Source organism: Peromyscus leucopus, chromosome 2, assembly GCF_004664715.2.
Source record: "Peromyscus leucopus breed LL Stock chromosome 2, UCI_PerLeu_2.1, whole genome shotgun sequence".
NCBI lineage: Eukaryota > Metazoa > Chordata > Mammalia > Rodentia > Cricetidae > Peromyscus > Peromyscus leucopus.
The window spans coordinates 117,613,231-117,634,799 of record NC_051064.1 but is presented as its reverse complement, the minus strand read 5'-3'; the positions used below and the strand labels follow the sequence as shown (position 1 = coordinate 117,634,799).

At 46.4% G+C, this 21,569-nt stretch overlaps 2 protein-coding genes across 4 annotated transcripts in view; one reads left to right on the top strand and one right to left on the bottom strand.

Annotated features, from left to right (window-relative positions):
• Positions 1-9,727, top strand: part of Mast2 (microtubule associated serine/threonine kinase 2) — a 173,155-nt gene extending 163,428 nt beyond the window's left edge. Inside the window, 14 exon segments of the mRNA XM_028889534.2 lie at positions 1,311-1,443; positions 2,114-2,279; positions 2,761-2,862; positions 3,027-3,149; positions 3,307-3,416; positions 3,869-4,023; positions 4,250-4,524; positions 4,621-4,815; positions 5,763-5,989; positions 6,175-6,297; positions 6,759-6,895; positions 7,007-7,200; positions 7,510-7,875; positions 7,878-9,727. Coding sequence (XP_028745367.1) covers positions 1,311-1,443; positions 2,114-2,279; positions 2,761-2,862; positions 3,027-3,149; positions 3,307-3,416; positions 3,869-4,023; positions 4,250-4,524; positions 4,621-4,815; positions 5,763-5,989; positions 6,175-6,297; positions 6,759-6,895; positions 7,007-7,200; positions 7,510-7,875; positions 7,878-9,022 — 3,451 coding nt within the window. The 3' untranslated portion in view covers positions 9,023-9,727.
• Positions 9,728-12,842: 3,115 nt separating this feature from the next.
• The window catches only part of Pik3r3 (phosphoinositide-3-kinase regulatory subunit 3), a 99,130-nt gene continuing 90,403 nt past the window's right edge, over positions 12,843-21,569 (bottom strand). For all 3 annotated transcript variants that reach the window (XM_028889480.2, XM_028889489.2, XM_028889498.2), the window contains one exon: positions 12,843-16,521. In XM_028889480.2, the coding sequence (XP_028745313.1) occupies positions 16,323-16,521 (199 nt within the window). In that variant the 3' untranslated portion in view covers positions 12,843-16,322. The remainder of the gene's footprint in view (positions 16,522-21,569) is intronic.

Here is a 21,569-nt window from a genome sequence, read left to right as displayed (position 1 = left end):
TGGATTATCTTAGAATGGCTACTAGGAAACAGAAGAAACCAAGCAGAACAAAAGAATCAGCATATCTAATAATGACTGTATATAATAGCTTTGGGCTGGGCGGTGGTGGCACACGCCTTTAATCCCAGCACTCGGGAGGTAGAGCCAGGCGGCACTATGTGAGTTTGAGGCCAGCCTGGTCTACAGAGCCAGATCCAGGACAGGCACCAAAACTACACAGAGAAACCGGGTCTTGAGAGAGAGGGGGGGGGGGGGGGGGGAGAGAGGGAGGGGGGGGGGAGGGAGAAAATAGCTTTGATATTATGCAGACCCACAGATGGCCAGTCAATGCTTGTTAACTGAGTCAGTCTTTTTATTAAAAAAGTTTTGAGTCTCAGATTCCTTCCTTCTGAAATGAAAACAGCACATTTGCTGTGCTGAGTATTCTAGAAACAGTCCCCCTGCCTTCTTCCTCCTTTGGTGCTGTGGATCAAAACCAAGGTCTCATTCATGATAGTGAGATACTCCTCCACTGGACTGCATCCTCAGTTCCAGGACAGTTTGGAGACACTTATCACAGAACTCAGTAGCTCACTGAACATGTTTCTTACTCATATGATGAACCAGGTAGGAAACCTGACTTCATTTGTCATAGTTTGAGTTTGTGGCCTGGACCGCTGACACTGATCCAATTAAAGAAATTGGAACCAAGCTGGGTGATAGTGGCGCACACCTTTAATCCTAGCACTCAGGAGGCAGAGGCAGGCGATCTCTGTGAGTTCAAGGCCAGCCTGGTCTACAGGGCAAGTTCCAGGACAACCAGGGCTATACAGAGAAACCCTGTCTCGAAAAAATAAAGAAGTGGGGACCAGGGATAATGGAATCACTAGAATAGAGGGTGGCAGGGTGAAGCCCTTACCATCAAGTAGAATGGCCCAGGCAAAGTATTTAAAGCAGTCTCTGGTCTAGTTTTTCCCAAATCAAAGGCATGGGAAAAGATTTCATCAGTTTTCCTTCTCCCTGAGATGGATACTATAAGTTCCTTGGCTTACAGAGGGGCTGTTAATGACTACAGCAGCTTCTTTAGGATGGCTGGACTCAGCCTGGAGGAAGTCTCTTCTGGCAGTACCTGTCCAGGTACAAGGGAACAACAAAGAGATGGACTTGCAAGGAGGGACAGAAAATGGTACTCACAAAGCCAGGGCTGCTGCTGGTTTATAGCTGCCTAGCTCCCCATTTGTGTCCCCTGGTGCCCTGCAGAAGCTAATACTAAATCAGTACTAAGGGACAACTGGGAAATAACTCCATGATTTTTTCCTGTGGTCTCCTAGCCTTCTGATTACATCCATGGGGCACATCAAACTCACTGACTTTGGACTTTCTAAAATTGGCCTCATGAGTTTGACAACCAACTTATATGAGGGCCACATTGAAAAGGATGCCCGGGAGTTCCTAGACAAGCAGGTAAGAAGCATGGGGAAAACCTTGGGGGTCGAAATTCAGGCCTCAGAATAAGGCCTTGGAGTTACTTGCTTATAATCTGTGCCTGAGTATTAACATGGGTATTCCACGTTTTTGCCTTTAGTTTCAGGGAAACATTGAAGTAGATAGCACATTTGGAAAACAGGATGAGCCCTGAGAAAATGGGTATAATTCCCTGGGATTTGGATGAAATAGCTGTCTTAACTATTGATGCATCTTCATGTAAGATCAGCCTGAGGCACAGCTCTCCTGGGGTGTGTTCTTGGAACACAGCTCCACACTTCCACTGAATGCTGTGCCATTTTCTCAAGAGCAGCCCATTGATGTTTTCTGACTTGGTATTTCAGGTTGTGATGGCCACAGATGATTGGTAGGTTCTGTTCTGGGGGCAGGAACCAACTCTTATGACCAGCTCCAGAAGAAAAAGATAGAGAGGGCTGGTTTCAGGCTGGAATGAGATGTTTTGGTTAATTAGGAAATACAGAAACCCTCCTGACCAAGAGCTTTAACTCCGTTCCCTGGAATGGCTGTTGGTACTGTTTATTATTATTAGGTAGGGTGAGCTGCCTCTTCATTCAGAAGGAACATCCTAAACTGTCATGCCAGCAAGCTGTCTCAGAATACTGAGCCAGCCTGCCTTCTCTGTGCTCAGGTATGCGGGACCCCGGAATACATAGCACCTGAGGTGATCCTGCGTCAAGGCTATGGGAAGCCAGTGGACTGGTGGGCCATGGGCATAATCCTGTATGAGTTCCTGGTGGGTTGCGTCCCTTTCTTTGGAGACACTCCGGAGGAGCTCTTTGGGCAAGTGATCAGTGGTAGGTACTGTCTCCCTGGACCAGTGTGGAGTCGGGTTATATGCATACAACTGGGAGGGTCTTGAGCTCTTTTTTCTGAAGTGTGTGTCCCTGGTAGGCATGTGTCTGTTTGAGCACACATGTGTTGTGTCCTCCTGGGGCTTTCTCTGTGTTCATGGCATCCTTGTGTCATGGGTGTTCTGTGCTGTTCTTGTATCTGTGAGTGTGAGCTCTGAGTCTAGAGTAAAATGGCAAGTGAGCTGGCGCTTCAGGAGCAGAAGTCACTGTTGAAAATGTGCACACTGGATCAGAGAGCAAGCTATGTTCTGGGGACTGTGAGACTCCCTAGGAGAGGAGGAACCTCTAGGACTTTAGGAACTGGGGTTCCAGACAAGGCTTTGAGGAGCTCTAAGCCTGGCTTTTCCCTTTCTTATACTGTCCTTTTTCTGCATTTCCCCACTCTACCCACAATTTTTCCTCTCTCTTACCCATAATACTTCAGATGAGATTGTGTGGCCTGAGGGTGATGATGCACTGCCCCCAGATGCTCAAGACCTCACTTCCAAACTGCTTCACCAGAACCCCCTAGAAAGACTGGGCACAAGTAAGTTGGGTTTTTCTCCTATTTCTCACCACTTGGAAAGGGGGCAGGGAGGCTGAGTCTGTGTACCCTAAGGTTCAGTGGAAAGCCCCTCTTGATCCTGAAACTCTGACTCGATTACCTGTACTCCATGCAGTTGATCTTTTCCCCGGCCCTCTCTGTCTCAGGTAGTGCCTGTGAAGTGAAGCAGCACCCGTTCTTCACGGGTCTGGACTGGACAGGACTCCTTCGCCAAAAGGCTGAGTTTATACCTCAGCTGGAGTCAGAGGATGACACCAGCTACTTTGACAGTAAGACTTGCTGGGGGGGGGGTGGTGAAGCATGAACCATATTTACCAGGAATTGCCTATGCATCCCTTGGTCAGGAGCAACTGCTCAGGGCCCTACTGCCATCAGGATGGCACCAGCAAGGGTGCTGAAGTTAATTAAACTGTGTATTTGGTCTAGCCCGTTCAGAACGATACCATCATGTAGACTCTGAGGATGAAGAGGAAGTGAGTGAGGACGGCTGCCTTGAGATCCGCCAGTTTTCTTCCTGCTCTCCAAGGTTCAGCAAGGTGTGACTAAGGAGCGCAGGCTGCTGGGGGATTGGGAGAGGAGAGAGCCTGTCAAGGACATGCCTAGGGCAGGCTCAAGGAATTTTGTTAGAACCCGTGCCAGAAAGAGATCAGAGAGGCCAGGCGGTGGAGGTGCATGCCTTTAATCCCAGCACTCGGGAGGCAGAGGCAGGTGGATCTCTGTGAGTTTGAGACCGGCCTGGGCTATAGAGTGAGTTCCAGGACAGGCACCAAAACTACAGAGAGAAACCCTGAGTTGGGGGGGGGGGGGGAGCAGGAGTCCCTAGAATCAGGCCAGCAGAACAGTTTCTGCAAATGAGCGACTTGAATGGAGAAGGGTATAAAGCGGGGAGGGGTCCCCTCAAATCCCTTGCTGTCAGATCCCAAGAAGACCCTTTGTTCTCGGACGGTATAGCTGTCAGAGCCATCCCATGTGTCTCCTGTGCTCATAGGTTTACAGTAGCATGGAACGGCTTTCCCTGCTTGAGGAACGCCGGACACCACCCCCAACCAAGCGCAGCCTGAGTGAGGAGAAGGAAGATCGCTCAGATGGCTTGGCAGGGCTGAAGGGCAGAGACCGCAGCTGGGTGATTGGTTCCCCTGAGATGTAAGCACCCAGGGCTCACCAGGGTGGGTAGATCAGTCATGCCTCAGTTGTAAACATCAGAAGCTGGAGGGGTAGGTGTTGGTAGTTAAATGACATTTGCCAGGGAAGTCTGGCAAAATGTGCGAAAAGGTCTGTGACTATAACTGTGGGGTAGTCTCAGCAGAGGCAGGAGTAGAGACAACCTGGGCCACTTCACCCTATAGTACCTAAGCCCTGTATTTCTCAGATTACGGAAGCGGTTGTCTGTGTCTGAGTCGTCCCACACAGAGAGTGATTCAAGTCCTCCGATGACAGTGCGACACCGTTGTTCAGGCCTCCCAGATGTGCCTCGTTGTCCTGAGGAGACCAGTGGCACCCCTCGGAGGCAACAACAGGAGGGTATATGGGTCCTCACACCCCCATCTGGAGAGGGGTCATCTGGGCCTGTCACTGAACAACCACTGGAGAGGCAGCTGAAGCTGAATGAGGAGCCTCCTGGCCAGAGCAGTGGGTCTTGTGCAGGTGTGGCCCAGACAATGGCGAAAAGCATAGGCTGGAATATACCAGGGAGGGAGGCTTAGCTACATTGCAGGTCTCATTATTCACTTGGACCCACAGCCATGGAGACACGAGGCCATGGGACCCCACAGCTGGCTGAGGAAGCTGCAGCCAAAGCCATCAGTGACCTAGCTGTGCGCAGGGCCCGTCACCGGCTGCTCTCTGGGGACTCTATAGAGAAGCGCACCACTCGCCCTGTCAACAAAGTAATCAAGTCTGCTTCAGCTACAGCCCTTTCCCTCCTCATTCCTTCAGGTAAGGCCACCAGGGAACTAAGAGAAAACTCATAGGATGGACATTGGAAGCTGGGGGTCTGCATGAGTCTCTGTGCAGCAGGTGTATGTGTGTACAAGTAGGTGTCTGAGAGACTGCCTCCTTACCATGCAAGTAGAGGTCTCTGAAGACCCGTGCTGATGTCTGTGATGTCCATGCATGTGCACCAGAGGGCAGGACTGTAGTGGCAGAAGAGGTGTAGGCTTTGGGGCAAAAAGCTAATAGTTCAAATCATCAATGCTGAAGGCTCTTGACCTAGAATTGAATATCTTGTCTGACACTCTTAAGCCCTAAGTTCTTCATTTTTAAAATGTGGATATATGGGGCTGGAGAGATGGTTCAGTGGACCCAGGTTAAATTCCCAGCGCCTACGTAGCAGCTCACAACTGTCTGTAACTCCAGTTCCAGGGGATCCAACACCCTTACATAGATATACATGCAGGCAAACACCAATTCAGATAAAACAAAAATAAATCATTTTTTAAAATGTTAAGTGGAGCCAGGTGACAGTGGTAGCGCACGCCTTTAATCCCAGCACTTGGGAGACAGAGCCAGGCGGATCTCTCTGAGTCCGAGGCCAGCCTGGTCTACAGAGTGAGTTCTAGGACAGACTCCAAAGCTACACAAAGAAACCCTGTCTTGGGGGGAAAAATATTAAGTGGATATAAATAATGAGCTCACAGTATAACTGCGATGTTTAAAGCTTATGATGTGCCTACATGATCCATTATACACACATAAGTGCTAGCTGCACCATTCACCTGTACTCCACCAAGAGCTCAAAAAGTTCTATCCAGGTAAGGATGCTTTGTGAATCAAGTCCTGCAGGGAAGATATTGCTTAGCCTTAACTCTGTCCATGACTTGGAGTGGGCTGGGATCATGGCCAGATCAAGATCTGTGATCACTAAGTCTTGGTTTCTCCTCCAGAACACCACACCTGCTCACCATTGGCCAGCCCCATGTCCCCGCATTCCCAGTCATCTAATCCATCCTCCAGGGACTCTTCTCCAAGCAGGGACTTCTTGCCAGCTCTTGGCAGCTTGAGGCCTCCCATCATCATCCACCGAGCTGGCAAGAAGTATGGCTTCACCCTGAGGGCCATTCGTGTCTACATGGGTGACTCAGACGTCTACACTGTGCACCACATGGTGTGGGTATGTCTGGCCAGGCAGAGCTGGTGTCCTCTAGCTTTGTTTCTCCCACCTTCCCGTTAGCAGAGCCTGTCTGCCCTTTCTTCGGTCACTGCCCACATTATTCACAGAAACCAAAGGGTGGTGGTCAAGGGGTCACAGCACCTGAACCAAGGTCCAAATTAAAGACTCTTCTCTTCCTGGGGCAGCATGTGGAGGATGGCGGTCCAGCCAGTGAGGCAGGGCTTCGTCAGGGTGACCTCATCACCCATGTCAATGGTGAGCCTGTGCATGGGCTGGTCCATACAGAAGTGGTGGAGCTGGTCTTGAAGGTTAGTGCTGGAAATGCTGTCTGTGTGAGTATGAATGGCCCTAGACTTGTGAGCCTGGACTAGCCGTAGGAGGAGCGGGGGTGTCAGGTACACATACATCAGCATTAAGGACAGATGTATGGACGTGGAGAATTTGAATGTGCAGTACAGGAGATTTTCTCCATATGTAAGTAGTCTTTGCTGGCCAAGGCCCAATGACTCTTCTAAATGCAAGTGAGACTGATGAGCAGGACAGGAGGAGAGGTGCTGCTCTGTCTCACCATTCCTAAACCTAAACCACTCTGGGGTGCCACTTGGAACCATTTTCTAACCTGTGAGAGCAAATAGCACTTGCTGAGCTGTACGTGCTGCTGTTGAAGAGCAGTAGCTGGAGCTGTGGTGCAGCGGAGGTAAGGGCAAGACAGGAGAACAGCCACCACTCTTAGCCAGAGTGTCATGCTGTTCTCTGCTTGGCTTTCCAGAGTGGAAACAAGGTATCAATTTCAACAACTCCCTTGGAGAATACATCTATCAAAGTGGGGCCAGCTCGGAAAAGCAGCTACAAAGCCAAGATGGCCCGAAGGAGCAAACGAAGCCGGGGCAAGGATGGGCAAGAAAGGTGAGATAAGTTTGGTCCAGAGGTTTACCCTGAGAACCTGGGTGTGCACATTTGTTGGGGCCTAGAGTATGCTGGGCCCTGTGCACATCAGCCTCGCCCTTACCTCTACAGCAGAAAAAGAAGCTCCCTGTTTCGCAAGATCACCAAGCAAGCCTCCCTGCTGCACACCAGCCGCAGCCTTTCTTCCCTTAACCGCTCCTTGTCATCAGGAGAGAGTGGTCCAGGCTCTCCCACACACAGCCACAGCCTCTCTCCCCGATCTCCTCCTCAGGGCTACCGGGGAGCCCCTGATGCTGTGCACTCAGGTACAAGGGCCTCCCTGTAGATCAGAAACCACCCCTTGGGAAATAGGAAGGAACCTGAGCCCTCTGCTTCCCTTAGGCCCCACTCTAATAAATCTCTTTGAGCCCACCCTTGAAGATCCAGAAGTCTTGGGAAGAGTTGATGTGTTGGGGCGGGGGAGGGGGTGGATTAAGTGGACCAGTAGTATCAAGTAGGCAGTTCTAGGGCATTCTAGGTCTAAGTTCTGCCTTGCCACTCAGTCACTTCTAACAACTAACACTGATGTGCTGTTTTCTGTTTGTCTTTCCATCCATCCATGCATCTATCCAAAGTGGGAGGGAATTCATCGCAGAGCAGCTCTCCCAGCTCCAGTGTGCCCAGTTCCCCTGCTGGCTCTGGACATACACGGCCCAGCTCCCTCCATGGTCTGGCACCCAAGCTCCAACGCCAATACCGCTCTCCACGGCGCAAGTCGGCAGGCAGCATCCCACTGTCACCTTTGGCCCACACCCCTTCTCCACCAGCAGCAGCAGCTTCTTCGCCTCAGCGTTCCCCATCACCCTTGTCTGGACACGGAGCCCAGACTTTTCCTACCAAACTTCACTTGTCTCCTCCACTAGGTAGGCAGCTCTCACGGCCCAAGAGTGCAGAGCCACCCCGCTCCCCACTGCTCAAAAGGGTGCAGTCTGCTGAGAAGCTGGCGCTGCACTGGCAGCTTCTGAGAAGAAGTTAGCCCCTTCCCGCAAGCATAGTCTTGACCTGCCCCATGGTGAGCTGAAGAAGGAGCTGCCACCCAGGGAAGCCAGCCCTCTGGAGGTAGTTGGAACCAGAAGTGTGCTATCCGGGAAAGGACCACTTCCAGGAAAAGGGGTGCTGCAGCCTGCTCCTTCACGGGCCCTTGGGACCCTCCGGCAGGATCGAGCTGAACGCCGAGAGTCACTGCAAAAGCAAGAAGCTATCCGGGAAGTAGACTCCTCAGAAGATGACACTGATGAGGAGCCTGAGAACGGCCAAGCCACACAAGAGCCAAGACTAGTCCCCCAACCAGAAGCAGGCAAGAATCTACCCCCTAAAGGTTCAAGAGAGGATAGGGAAGAGGATGCTCTCATACACAGGGATCTAAAGAACCAGGGTCCTGTACGCTCTGGGCCGTTGACAGGGGACATACTAGGTTCCCCCCGAATAGAAGTTCCTGGGCTCTCCCAGAGGAGGCTCTGGAGGCCACAAGCCTTTGAGGAAGCTACCAGTTCTTTAGAAGCCCCCAGCCTGAATAGGTGTGGGCCCACAAGCCCCAACCCCTCTGAAGGCTGCTGGAAGGCCCAGCACCTCCACACACAGGCACTAGCTGCACTTTGTCCCAGATCTTCAGAACTTACCCCCACCAGGTGCTCTGCCACCTCCACCTCTGGAACGCCAGGAACATGGTCCTGGAAATTCCTTATTGAAGGTCCAGACAGGGCATCCCTAAACAAGAAGATAACAAGGACAGGAGAACCAGCTAACTCCCAAGATTTGGAAGCCACAGCTCCAACTCTTCCTAAGAACCTGTCTCCTGAGCAAGAGAAGCCACAGTCACCTGGGCTGACCTATCCACTTCATGAGATCCCCAGCCAAAACTGGCTATGGGAGTCTGAATGTGAACAAATGGAGAAAGAGGAGCCAGTCCTGAGCATCGTGGAAGTGCCTGATGCCTCAGGCGACAGGAGGCAGGACATTCCATGCAGAGCCTACCCCCTCAGCCCAGAAACTGGGTCCAACCTGCTCTGGAGAAACCAAGAACCTAGGGGCCAGCAAAAACATCCAGACTTGGCCCTGGCATCAGATGAGCTTCGAAAGCAAACATAGCAGTTGAGCTTGCTTCCCTTGCACTCACCTGTGTAATACACCCTCCTGGAAACCATCTCGGCCTTTGTTTGCTTCTTTCTGTTGGTCCTGATCCACAGGACTCTAGGTTTGGGGCCTGTTGCTACTGGGATTATAAGGACTAAGTTCTTACTTTCAGGGAGAGAACCCAATCCGGCTTCATTTCTCAGACCATGAAATATCTGAGCTCAGACATAAATGGATGCTGGATAGTAAGTTTTTCTGAGAGTAGGGAGTGGCTCAGTCAAGAATGGCCAGAAGGTAGTATACACAATATACCTGCTATGTTCCAGGAACCCAAAAGAACTCAGTGGAACAAGGTTTGATAGTTTAAAGACAGACTGTGGTTTACCATCCTTCTGTACAGCCGTCAGTGTACACAAGGAACAAAGCAGCAGCCAGTCCTGAGATTCTGTAGGTAATGGAGCACTAAATGAGGACTTGTGGCCTCTAACATTCCCGATTCCTTGATAAGGAAGTGAGCTTTTCTGCCCTGGGCAGTACAGTTTGGGCAGAGCTGGGATTAGCACTCAGGTCTCTGACTCTAGAACCTGTATTTATCTTCTAACTTTGTGTCTTCACCAGTAAACAAGAAAAAGTTCAAGGAAGTGATGAGTTTGACGTTGGATGTATTTACTGTGAGGTATATACGGGGTATCTAGAAGATAATAAAATATATGGAAATGAGAGCTACATTTTATCAACAGTGACACCCCTGGGCACAGCAACATGAAGGGGGTTGGAAGGTAAAGCTCAGTGGTAGAATTGTCGTGGTGTGAAAACAGTCCAGAGTCCAGTCAGTAACACACAAGATCCAAGAGAGGAAAGAGCTTCAAAACAGGAGATATAGTACAATGCTGAGACAACAAAGGTGAGAAAGAACAATTGCCTGTTTAGTGACGGACCACTCCGGCTTGTGGGCTGGGACTTCTGCTAGTAAATACTGCAGCCAGTAACCCTAAATGATTAGAACTGTGCTTGTGGGTAGTGTTGGGGAGGGGACAGGGAAGAAACAGAAAAATGCATGGTACCCAAGGGTAGGTAAGAGGAACCAGGTTTGGTGTGTTGAGGCCGGAAGATTCCCTGTGGTAAGGCCAGAGTTGCAAAATTCCTGAACTGATGGTTAAGCTACCTGCCCTACCCCATGATCTAATGCCTGCCTCTGAGAGACTTGGGGGACCAAAGTCAGTACTTCAGTCCACTGCAGCTTGCAGCTTTTTCATTCTGCTTGCGGAAGATTGTGACTACCAAAAATTAGATTGACGGTGACAGGTTCCTATACAATATGAACTGAAGTCTTTCTACATAAAAGCTATCATGCTAGCAGCTAGAGTTACATATGGTTTACTTCTGTTAAGTACACCAGGTGCTGTGATTAGAGTTAGTAGCATCACAGGACCAGGCTTGATGTGTCAAGACTAGAAGACTTGGTAGCTCCAAGAGGTATCTGGTCCATCCATATGGGATGCCTTCCATATTTACTTCTGATAGTTCTGTAACTCCCGTTATGTATTAGCTGCAGAGGCTGGGCTGGTGCACTGGGTACAGAAAACAGGTCACAGGCTATTGCCTGGAAGATCACAAGATAGCTGAATGGTGATTGTCTCATGTCAGGATCTTGTCAGAAGCACCATAGCACAGATGAAGGGGTAGATGGGAGGAAGGAAGCTCTTGCAGTTTTCTGAAAACAGTCCTAGAAGGTTGGAAGTGAATGGGAGGACGCATAGCCACCAAGCATCTTGTGATGTAAATACAAAGGCATCGACCCAAGTACAGTAGTACTCTCTTTTAGAACACCACTGTGTGAGGAGTTTCTCAAAGGCAACTTCAGAAGTCGTATCATGTTTGTTCTAGCCTGTATAGTCTCTGGCTGTAGTATAGACAGGTTGCAGTGGTTCACATGAGCCAGGGACTAGTGCACAAACCTGTCAACACCAAGGAACTCTCAGAAGATACTATGATAGTTAAACCTACGTAAGATAAGGATTGCCCGGAGAACATACAGAATGAAATAAGAAAAGGAAACCCAAAAGACCCACAACACTGAGTAGGCACAACCAGTACAAAAGAAAAAATAGGGAATGAGATCCTTAATCAAGCTGGACCCACCAGGCATGGTGGTGCATAATGTTAATCCTGGCAGCAGTTGGGAGGCAGAAGCAGGAGGATCCCTGGAGTTCCAGGACAGCCTGGTCTACATAGCTCCAGGACAGCCAGAGCTACACAGACCCTAACAATAACAAACTCCACCATGGCAGAAGGCAGAGCTGAGAGCTCACATCTTAAACCTCAAGCAGAAGGCAGAGAGAAGGAATACCAGGTATGGCAGGAGCCTTGAAATCTCAAAGCCCACCCCTATTGAGACAGCTCCAACAAGGCCCCACCTTCTTGTCCTTCCAAAACAGTTCCATCAACTGGAGACCAGGTATTCAGACATGAGCCTCTGGGGGCCATTCTTATTCAGACCACCACACCCTGCATTCCATGCTACATTCAATGTACTGAATAGGAGATCTCTTACAATGGAGATGGGCAAGAGAAATGTATTGGTCTAGACATGGTAGGTAAATTTGCTGATAGAGGCAAAATTTAGGTAGAGTCCTAAGGTGAGGACACTAGCAAAGCTCTCTAGCTGAAACATTTCAGAAAAAAACTAGGTGAATGGCTTATAGTGGGGTGGATGAGTTTTCATGAAGAAAACAAATGGTTAACACTTCAAAGGGCACAGTTTTGAGTAATAACCTATAGGGAAATTTCGGGTGAGGAAATAGACATGGAGGTGACTTGCTGTGAAGAAAAATAAGGGAAAGGTATGAATAGAATTTCAGAGTAGCATGAGGACACCCATTTTGTTTTGTAAAATTAGTTTACATGTATGGGTATTTTTCTTGCTTGTATATCTATGCATCCCATGCATGCAGTGTTGTGGAAGCCAGAGAGGGTGTCAGATCCTCTGGAAATGGAATTGCAGATGTTTGTGAGCTGCTATGTGGGTGCTGGGAACTGAACTTGGGTCCTCTGGAAGAGCAGCCATCTCTCCAGTGCTATACACCCAGCCGTTTTAAGTATAAAATGGGGATGATCCCTCTTAGAAAAACTGAGTGAAAAGAGGTGAGAGGAAATAAAATCCAAAATAGATATGAAGAATGGCATTGTTTGGAGGGCTACTTATTGTAACTGAACAGAAAGGAGAGGAGTTACGTGGTTATAAGCAAATTTGTAGGTCTGGGGTGGGGCAATAAGGGAACTGATGATATTCAACCTTGTATTTTCTCTGCAGTCCAAATACCTATGAGACACTATGTCCTAGTGCAGATTTCCAAAGAGGGGTGGAAAGGAGATAATTTTGACTGTCTTGGGATTAAACATGCACAGTTCATGCCTTGTACTTAGGACACAGCAGGAGAGAAATGAACAAAACAAAATATAGATGTTCCCTGGCCAAGGCATGTGGATAAAATGCCTTAGAGATGGACAAGAGGACAAGACTAGTAAGTCCATTTCTCCTACCCCAGAGTAGAATGAGAAAAAAGCTTATTTCTGGGCATGAGAACCAATAAAACGCACTTATTAGGAATGGGTGTTAAGGGGAGGAAATGGCTCTCAGGTTTAATATTTTCAGTTAGTATTGAGTTTGTGTCCTGTTTGGGGTAGATAGGATTTGTTAAGTGTTGACTCCCTCTCACAGGAGGGAAAACCTCCAGTGGTCTCAGTTCAGCCTCCGAGACTGCAGGACCACTTGCTGTCCTCCCTGCCCTGCCCCAAGCCCACCGCCCTCCATGCCAAGAAGACAAAAAGGTGCTTCATTGCAATATTTTTATTGCATCTGGAGCAAGTCAGCCAGACCATCCCAGTCTTGGAGAAGGTAAAAAACAAAACAAATAAAAACAACGATGTTCTCACTTTACCTTGCCCCCCACCCCATCCCCACAACTGCACAGCAATGTCCGAACACATTTGGTGACAATAACCATTTGCAAACGTGGTCTAGGAACTACATTATGAATTGTCCCAACACAAGACACAATTGGCTTCCTTCTGAGTCAGGTACTTTTACATAAACTACATGAATTTTTTTTATTACATCAAAGACAACAGAATAGATTCTTCACAAGAAACAACAGGGTACCAAAGTTACATGCGAGGATTTGTAAAGAAACAAGGCTGGTTGTCACAAATGGCTAGAGCTAAGTCAAAACTGAGCAGTTGGCAGCAAAGGGTCAATCACAGACCCTCTGGTTTATGATGCCTTGGGAATCTCAGATCTACTCTGGGTTCCTAAATGGCAACAGAGATCATCCTAGAAACCAGAAATTGCTCAGATACAATTTTTTTTTTTTTAACCTCAGGAGAATGCTTGGAGCTGGTACCTTGCAGCAAGATGAGAAACACGGTAGACGCCACAGTGGCTCAAGGAGTCTGAAGTAAATGTTGAGATCCTATGTCTTAGGGAAGAGTGGAGCGTAGAATGTCTTTATCTGTGGATGGAGCAGTGACAAGAACATAGGCAATCTACCTATGCTTAAACAATGCCAGGTGTAAACAGCATTGTCTTGTTATAAAAGACAAGTGTAGCTAGCCAACCAAAAGCTGCTTTCATTTTGGGGGCTGGCTGATCTGCCCCTCAGGTTAGTTAATCTGTCTCTTTACCTTCTGCTTCAGTCAAACTGCAGTTAAGATGCCAAAAGAGATATATAGTCCCAGGGCCCAGATGATGGGACAGAACAAGCTAGACTTGGGAAGAAGACCGAGACCTGCTTCTGAGCCATGGAGCAATAGCAGCATGCTGACTCTCTGTAGACCAGGCAGCTGTTAGGAGAATGGTCCTTATGCCTTTTCCACAGATCAGGACCAAGTAAATCCTGTGTCAACTTGTCAGAAAAAGATACCTTCCGATTTACTAAATGATCCCTGGTCTTAGATCCCACAAAGCGGATCACTTAAAGGGAAGGAATGTAGGACTGAACAACAGCCTTTCTCCCCAGTTCAGCCCAAGTGTAGGTGCTAAGATGCTGCTTTCTGTCTCCTGCACATCCTGCGTGTCTGCCCTACAAAGTAATGACATTATTCAGTACTACAGTTGTATATTATATTCCATTTTGACTTGGAGGGAGAGATCCAGAGTGCTGGGCGGTGGTGGCGCACGCCTTTTTTTAATCCCAGCACTCGGGAAGCAGAGCCAGGCTGATCTCTGAATTCGAAGGCCAGCCTGGTCTACAGAGAGAGATCCAGGACAGGCACCAAAGCCACACAGAGAAACCCTGTCTTGAAAAGCCAAAACACAAAACAAAACAAAAAAAGCATCCAGGACCTACTAGAACTTTGGTGCCAGATAGGAGATTGCACCCAATCTTGTGCATGTAACTGCTTCAGCAAGTTCCATCAGGTACAAAGTCACATAGGTATGCCAATCTGGCATTACCTGGTAAATTACCTAGTAAACTGAGAGATTTCAAGCTGGCAATTTTGAGAAAGGCAGAGCCTTGAATAGTGGCTGAGGGAGGTCAATTTTCTCTCATTCCATACTGGAGCATGAACAAGGAAAAGTCAACAGCAATGACATGCCCCTTTCTTCCTATCCTTACTGGGACAAACACTTTTCTAAAAATTTTGGTCTCTACTGTAGTTCATTCTAGACAATGTCACTGAAGTAAATGCTCAGGGAAAGTTATGTTCGTCTTTATTTTGGCCCTCAAATTTGATCTTAAGAGCCAAAATCCAGGTATGGGCTGCTTATCTTGTTCAACTAGAATGCCTGCCTGCATGTCACTAGGCTCAAGCAGCTGAGTCACACTGTGCCTGTTAAGGTTCCAGGACTGACTCTGAAGCAGCTGAACTGTTTGTTAAATGAGTGTGAAGCCAGGAATAGATGCCTGCCCTCTACCTAATGAACTTCACTCAGCTGGAAAGCCTAAACCACATGGAGCAGAAGATTCCTGGCCTAAAATCACAGCCACTGAAGCATGAGGAGAGGCTATGCACACTGCCTTAATGGCCGGCTCACAAAAAAGGCAAATAGGAAAGCTTGTAGATTTTTTCCCCCAGATAGTCTGAACTCAACGCTATACACCCTCTCTTGGCAAAAGCTTCAACCACATTATGGAATAACATGTAATGTGATGGGCCTTTCACCCTGAACACAAGGGCCCATGTGCATGTGATTTACTGAGGTCTCTGACCACTAACTGAGTTCTTTATCTACCTATGGCTCCCTAAACCCTATCCAGAATGGAAGGGAAGATGAAGGCAAATTAATTCTTGTACAGTTTTGGCAAGGCTTTTACACTTGGAGAAGCACACAACAATGATGTTCTCTATCATTATTTGGTATATCAAGCCATCTAAAAGCACTGGATTGCACCTTTTCTTTACTCATAAAACTAGTTACAAAGGTTTCAAACATCATTCTTTAGGCTAAGGAAACACCACACAAGCACCAACTTAAACATGACTCAAAGCTCACTATCCCCACAAAACAATTCTATTCTTCATCTCAGAAACAAGGCCAGGAAAAAAGGAAACACACTGACCAATTTTAGTGTTTGTTAAAACTCAAGCTTCTAGTTTTCTTACTTTCAAGTTTTGGTACAGAAGTGTACATTCAGCTACTAAGTGTCACCTCCCCTTAGACCTTGGTCTGGCAATGTTGCTTTGCTGGTTCATGAACATAGTGCGTTAGAGGGAGGAGATGGTAAGACGCTGAAGCCTAAATTATGGTTGTAAAATTGAAATAACATTGACTGAAGGGGTCTTTTGCCTCCTTGGTTTAGATTCTGTAAATGAAATCCCAAACCTCCCTATTTCCTTTGGTTGCCTTTTTTTCCCCCCAAACCAAACCCCATCTTACCACAGAACCAAAGTTAGCTTCTTATTGTGGGGAGAGACTATCAAAGCCAAACAACTCCAACAGAACCATGACCTGCTGTATCCTCAGAGTGGAAGACAAGAGGACATGGACTCTTCAAAGGCTTCCAAATAAACCCCACTCCCACCCACAACAAGTCTAACTGTTCTGTTCAAGGTGCCTGACAAACAAAGCAAAACCCCATGAAACCAGTATCTGCTTCCAGCTTCAACAGTGCAGCAGCACAGCTGACTCCAGAGACCCTGGGCCCCTCATTTATCCCTAAATCCGGGCCAGCTATTGCTCGGCCTCTCCATTTCACATTCACAGAATCACTTGTGCAAAACAAGCAGTCTACGTAGAAAGAATGCCCTCATCGTAGTCTAATTAAAACCATAGGAAAAAAATGCTGGAGAGCCATGTCTTTTCCCACTCTGCTTATCTGCAGAGTGAGGGCATCTGTGCATGGACAGGGTAGGCAAGCCTGACGTTGAGGGAGTCATTGTGCTGAACCAGGGATGTCTGCTGGTAATGGAGCACCAACTCCTTCAGCGAGCTGTACAGGTTGTAGGGTTCTGCAAAGCCGTATCCTCGAGCGGTGCTGTAGATCACACAGTGTTTCACTTCCCCATCCGCACTGCAACGACACCATGGGAAAAATGCTAACTAAAGCAGGTCACAATAGACAGGAAGTCCAGAGCAACTCTTAAGACAAAGGATCCCATGCCTAAGTATCCTGTCAGACAGACATAGCTGTGCCTCTTAAAGACTTGACTTCAGACACTTCGAACATAAATGTAGACCACCTCTCTCGGCCCACACTTCCTGTCATTCCACACACGTCTACCCTTTAATTCCTCCTTGGCTTACAATCATAATTCTGAAATCAAGGTAGTAGTGCTACAACTTCCTTTCTGGAAATTGAGTTATTTTGGGTCTCTTGCATTTCATACAAAGTTTAGAAAAATCTTGTTTATTTTTGCAAATATTCAGCTAGAACTTTGGATTTTGTTAGGATTGTGCTAACTTTGTAGATTAATTTTTTTGTTTTGTTTTTTTTTGTTGTTGTTTTTGAGACAGGGTTTCTCTGTGTAACTCAGCGCCTTTCCTGAATCTCACACTGTAGACCAGGCTGGCCTTGAACTCACAAAGATCCACCTGCCTCTGCCTCCCGAGTGCTGGGATTAAAGGCGTGTGCCACCACTGTTCGGCTAGATTAATTTTTGAGTTACTAATATTTCAAATATTTTTTGAGGAAAGAAAATCAAGTTTATTTTGTTTCAGGGAGCTGAGTAAGTGTAACAGAACAGGAAAACTGCCTCTAGATGAGTGTTTCACCCTTTTTCACAGGGGTCGCCTGAGACCCTTAGAAAACACGGATATTGCCGGGCGGTGGTGGCGCACGCCTTTAATCCCAGCACTCGGGAGGCAGAGCCAGGCGGATCTCTGTGAGTTCGAGGCCAGCCTGGGCTACCAAGTGAGCTCCAGGAAAGGCGCAAAGCTACACAGAGAAACCCTGTCTCGAAAAACCAAAAAAAAAAAAAAAAAAAAAAAAAAAAGAAAACACGGATATTTACACTATGATTCATAACAGTAGCAAAATTAGTTATGAAGTAGCAATGAAATAATTTTATGGTTGGAGGTTTCCACAACATGAGGAACTGTATTAAAGGTCACAGCTTTAAGAAGGTTGAGAACCACTTACTACATATTAACATACAGATGTCTTCACTGACAAAACTCTTAACTTCATTCAACCACACGTCTCAGACATCTTGTACAAATCTGTTTAATTCCTTGGCATTTCATAATTTTAAATGCCATGTCACCTCATTTTTGGATTATTCATTACTAGTACACAGAAATATACTTCTGTGTAAACTGGGCATGGCGGCACCCATCACCTGGGAAGTAGAGGCCTGATTATCAGAAGTTCAGGGTCATAATCAGATACACAACAGTTCAAGTAGGGCCTGCCTGGGGTACATGAGACCCTATCCAAAAATAAATACATAGATAAATGAATATATGTGTGTGTGTGTGTGTGTGTCTGTGTGTGTGTGTGTGTGTGTGTGTGAGAGAGAGAGAGAGAGAGAACCTGCAATTTCTATAAACTCATTTTACTTCTTCCTTTCCAATCACAATGTCCTTTTTTTAAAGACAGGGGGTCTCACCATGTAACTTGGCAGACCTGATACTCCCTATATAAACCAGGCTAGCCTGAAACTCACAGAAATCCACCTGCCTCTGCTACTGAGTGCTGAGAGGGATTAAAAGCATGTGCCACCACTCCTGGCTAAATCACAATGCCTTTCAGAGTGGACATACTGCTCTTGGAGGAAGATATTCAAATTTCTATCATTAAGTATGATACCTTTTATCTAGTAACAGAAATTCTCCCCTATTCTTAGTTTATCCCCTGCTTTTTTTTTTTCTTTTTGAGAAATGAAAGCTGGATTTTGCAAAACTTTTTGTGAATATATTGAGTGTACCATAACATTTTTTGGTTCTTTTTCTAATATTATCACATTGATTTTTCTATGTTAAACCATTCTTGCTTTCTTGAAATGAATCCTATTTCGTCATGATGGATAATGCTTTTTCTATGTGCCTGATGCTAACTTCCTGAAGTTTTTTTCCCTTTTATTGAAAATAGATCTTTTTTTCCCTCACATACCATATCCCGATTATAGTTTCCCCTCCCTCACTCCTCCCAGTTCCTTCTCCCCTTCTTTCTCCTCCCCTCTGGATCCACTCCCTTTCTGTCTCTCATTAGAAAATAAACAGGTTTCTAGGGGCTAGAGAGATGGCTCAGAGGTTAAAAGCACTGGCTCCTCTTTGAGAGGACCCAGATTCCATTCCCATCACCCACATGGCAGCTTACATGGGGTTTGCTTTAGACCTGAGACAACTCCTCCTCCTCTTCCGTAACTCCAGTTCTAAGAGATCTGACACCTTCACACAGGCATACATGCAGACAGAACATCAATGCACATAAAAATAAATCATTAAACAGGCTTCTAAGGAATGATAATAATAAAGTAAGATAAAACAAAAACACATTGGAATTGGACAAAACAAATGAACAGCAGGAAAAGAGCCCAAGAGGAGATACAAGAAACAGATCTACTTGTTTACACATTCAGGAACCCCATAAAAACACTAAACCAGAAGCCATAATATATTCAAAGAGGACCTGGTGCAGACCCTTATAGACCCTGTGCATACTGCCTCAGTCTCTGTGAGCTCATATGAACTTTGAACACATTGACTTAGTGGGTCTTGTTTTCTTAGAGTCGTCCATTCCCTCTGGCTCTTACACTCTTTATGCTTCCCCTTCCCTGAGTCCTAGCAGGAAGGATTTGATGGGAACATTCCATTTAGGGCTAAGTGTTCCAAGGTCTTTCATTCTCTGAATAATGTCTGGCTGTAGACCTTTGTATTTGTTGCCATCTGCTACAGAAGGAAGATTCTTTGATGATGGATGAGCAAGGCACTGATCCACAGAGCACAGCAGAATGTCATTAGAAGTTATTTTATTGTTCCTTTCTTTTTTTTTTTTTTTTTTTTTTTTTTAAAGAACAGTAGTGTTTGGTTTTACCCTAGGTCCTTGAGCTATCTCTCTGGTTCTTGGTCACCCATGCAGTGTCAGGTATGGGTTCCTTCCATCTCGTGGAGTAGACCTTAAGTCAAATCAGATACTGGTTGGTTACAACCACAAGCTTTATGCCACCACTGTAGTAGCATATCTTGCAGGCAAGCCCCATTGTTGATCCAAGGGTTTGTGGCTGGGTTCATATTTATGTTTTTCTTTTAGCAGCATACAGAGTAACTTCCAGTTCCAAAGATACTAATATAATAGGCATCAAGGCAGTATATAGGCACCAGTTGGACTTCTCCGTGTTCTGTGAGTTGTGTAGGTGCTATCTTCAGCAATAGGGCCTTTGTCAGTTTGTGGAGAGCAATCTATAGCCTTGGCAACAGCCTGAGTTGTTTGAGGATTCCCATGGGATCCTGTGGTGGTTTGAAAGAAAATGGCCCCTAAAGGGAATGGCACTATTAGGAGGTGTGGCCTTGTTGAAGGAAGGGTGTCACTGTGGGGACAGGCTTTGAGGTCTTTTTCTCAAGCTTCACTCAGTGTGACAGTCAGTTGATTTCCTGTTGCTTCTGAGTCAAGATGTAGGATTCTCAGCTCTAGCACCACGTCTACCTGTATGCCGCCATGCTCCCCTTCATGATCATAATGGACTGAATCTCTAAAACTGTAAGCTGCCACCCTCAATGAAATGTTTTTTTTTATAAGAGTTGCCATGGTCATGGTGTCTCTTCATAGCAATAGAAACCCTAAGACAGGTCCCTTTGGCCAACAACTCAATTACATGTGACCCAATCCTGTGACTTGAAGTTTCATTTGGTGACAAAAGATGGCCAGTTGGGGCTCTGTCTCCCTAATTATTTGGCAATTTAAGTTAGATCACTTTCTCATGTATGTATATATTTTAGGAAGCATCTATTGTATATTACTCCTCAATATTACTTAGCTGTCTCTTTCATATTCCCTCCCTTACCCCACTCTTCCTTCTCCTTCTGCACTTAATCTTCCTGTTCCAGCCTCCCCTCACCCAGCCATAACCAATCTATTTCACTTTCCTAATGAGAAATATCTGTCCCCCTAGTCCCTTACTCTGTATGTAATCTCCATGATTCTATGGATTGTAGCTTGGTTGGATTGTAGCTTGGTTATCATTTACTTAACAGCTACCATCCACATAAAAGCGAATACATACCATATTTCTCTTTCTAGGTCTGGATTAGCTCATTCTGGATGATTTTTTTCTAGCTCCATCCATTTACCTCTGAATTTGATTAATTCATTTTCTTAATGGCTAAGTAATATTCCATTGTGTAAATGTACCACTTTTTCTTTACCCATTCTTCTGTTAAGGGATTTCCGATTTCTGGCTATTATGAATAGAGCAGCAATGAACATAATTGAGCAAGTATCTCTGCATTAGGAATTAGCATCCTTTGGGTATATGCCCAAAAGTGGTATAAGGGTGGATCTTTTTCTCTTTTGGTTTTTTGAGACAGTTTCACTGTGTAGCCCTGGCTGTTCTGGAACTCACTCTGTAAACCAGGCTGGCTTGGAATTCACAGAGAACCACCTGCCTCTGCCTCTCAAGTGCTGGGACTAAAGGCATGCACCACCACCACAGCCTGGCACAAGGCTGGATCTTGAGGTAGATCAATTCCCATCTTCCTGAGGAGCAGCCACAGTGTTCCTCCATAGGGGCCATACAAGTTTTTACTACACCAGCAATAGATGAGTGTTCCCGCTACTGCACCTCTTCATCTCATTAACTGTCACTTGTGTTATTGACCTTAGCCATTCTGACAGGTGTAGGATGAAATCTCAAAGTAGTTTGGATTTGCATTTCCCTGATGACTAAGGGTGCTGAACATTTCTTTCAATGTTTCCCAGCCATGTGATTTTCCTTTTGAGAGTTTTCTATTTAGATCTGTACCCCATTTTTAAAATGGGTTATTTGTTTTCTTGATAGCTAGCTTTTTTGAGTCCTTTATGTATTTTGGATATTAGCCCTCCACTGCATGTATAGTTGGTAAAAATCTTTTCCCATTTTATAGACTGCTGTTTTGTCTAAACGATGGTGTCCTTTGCCATGC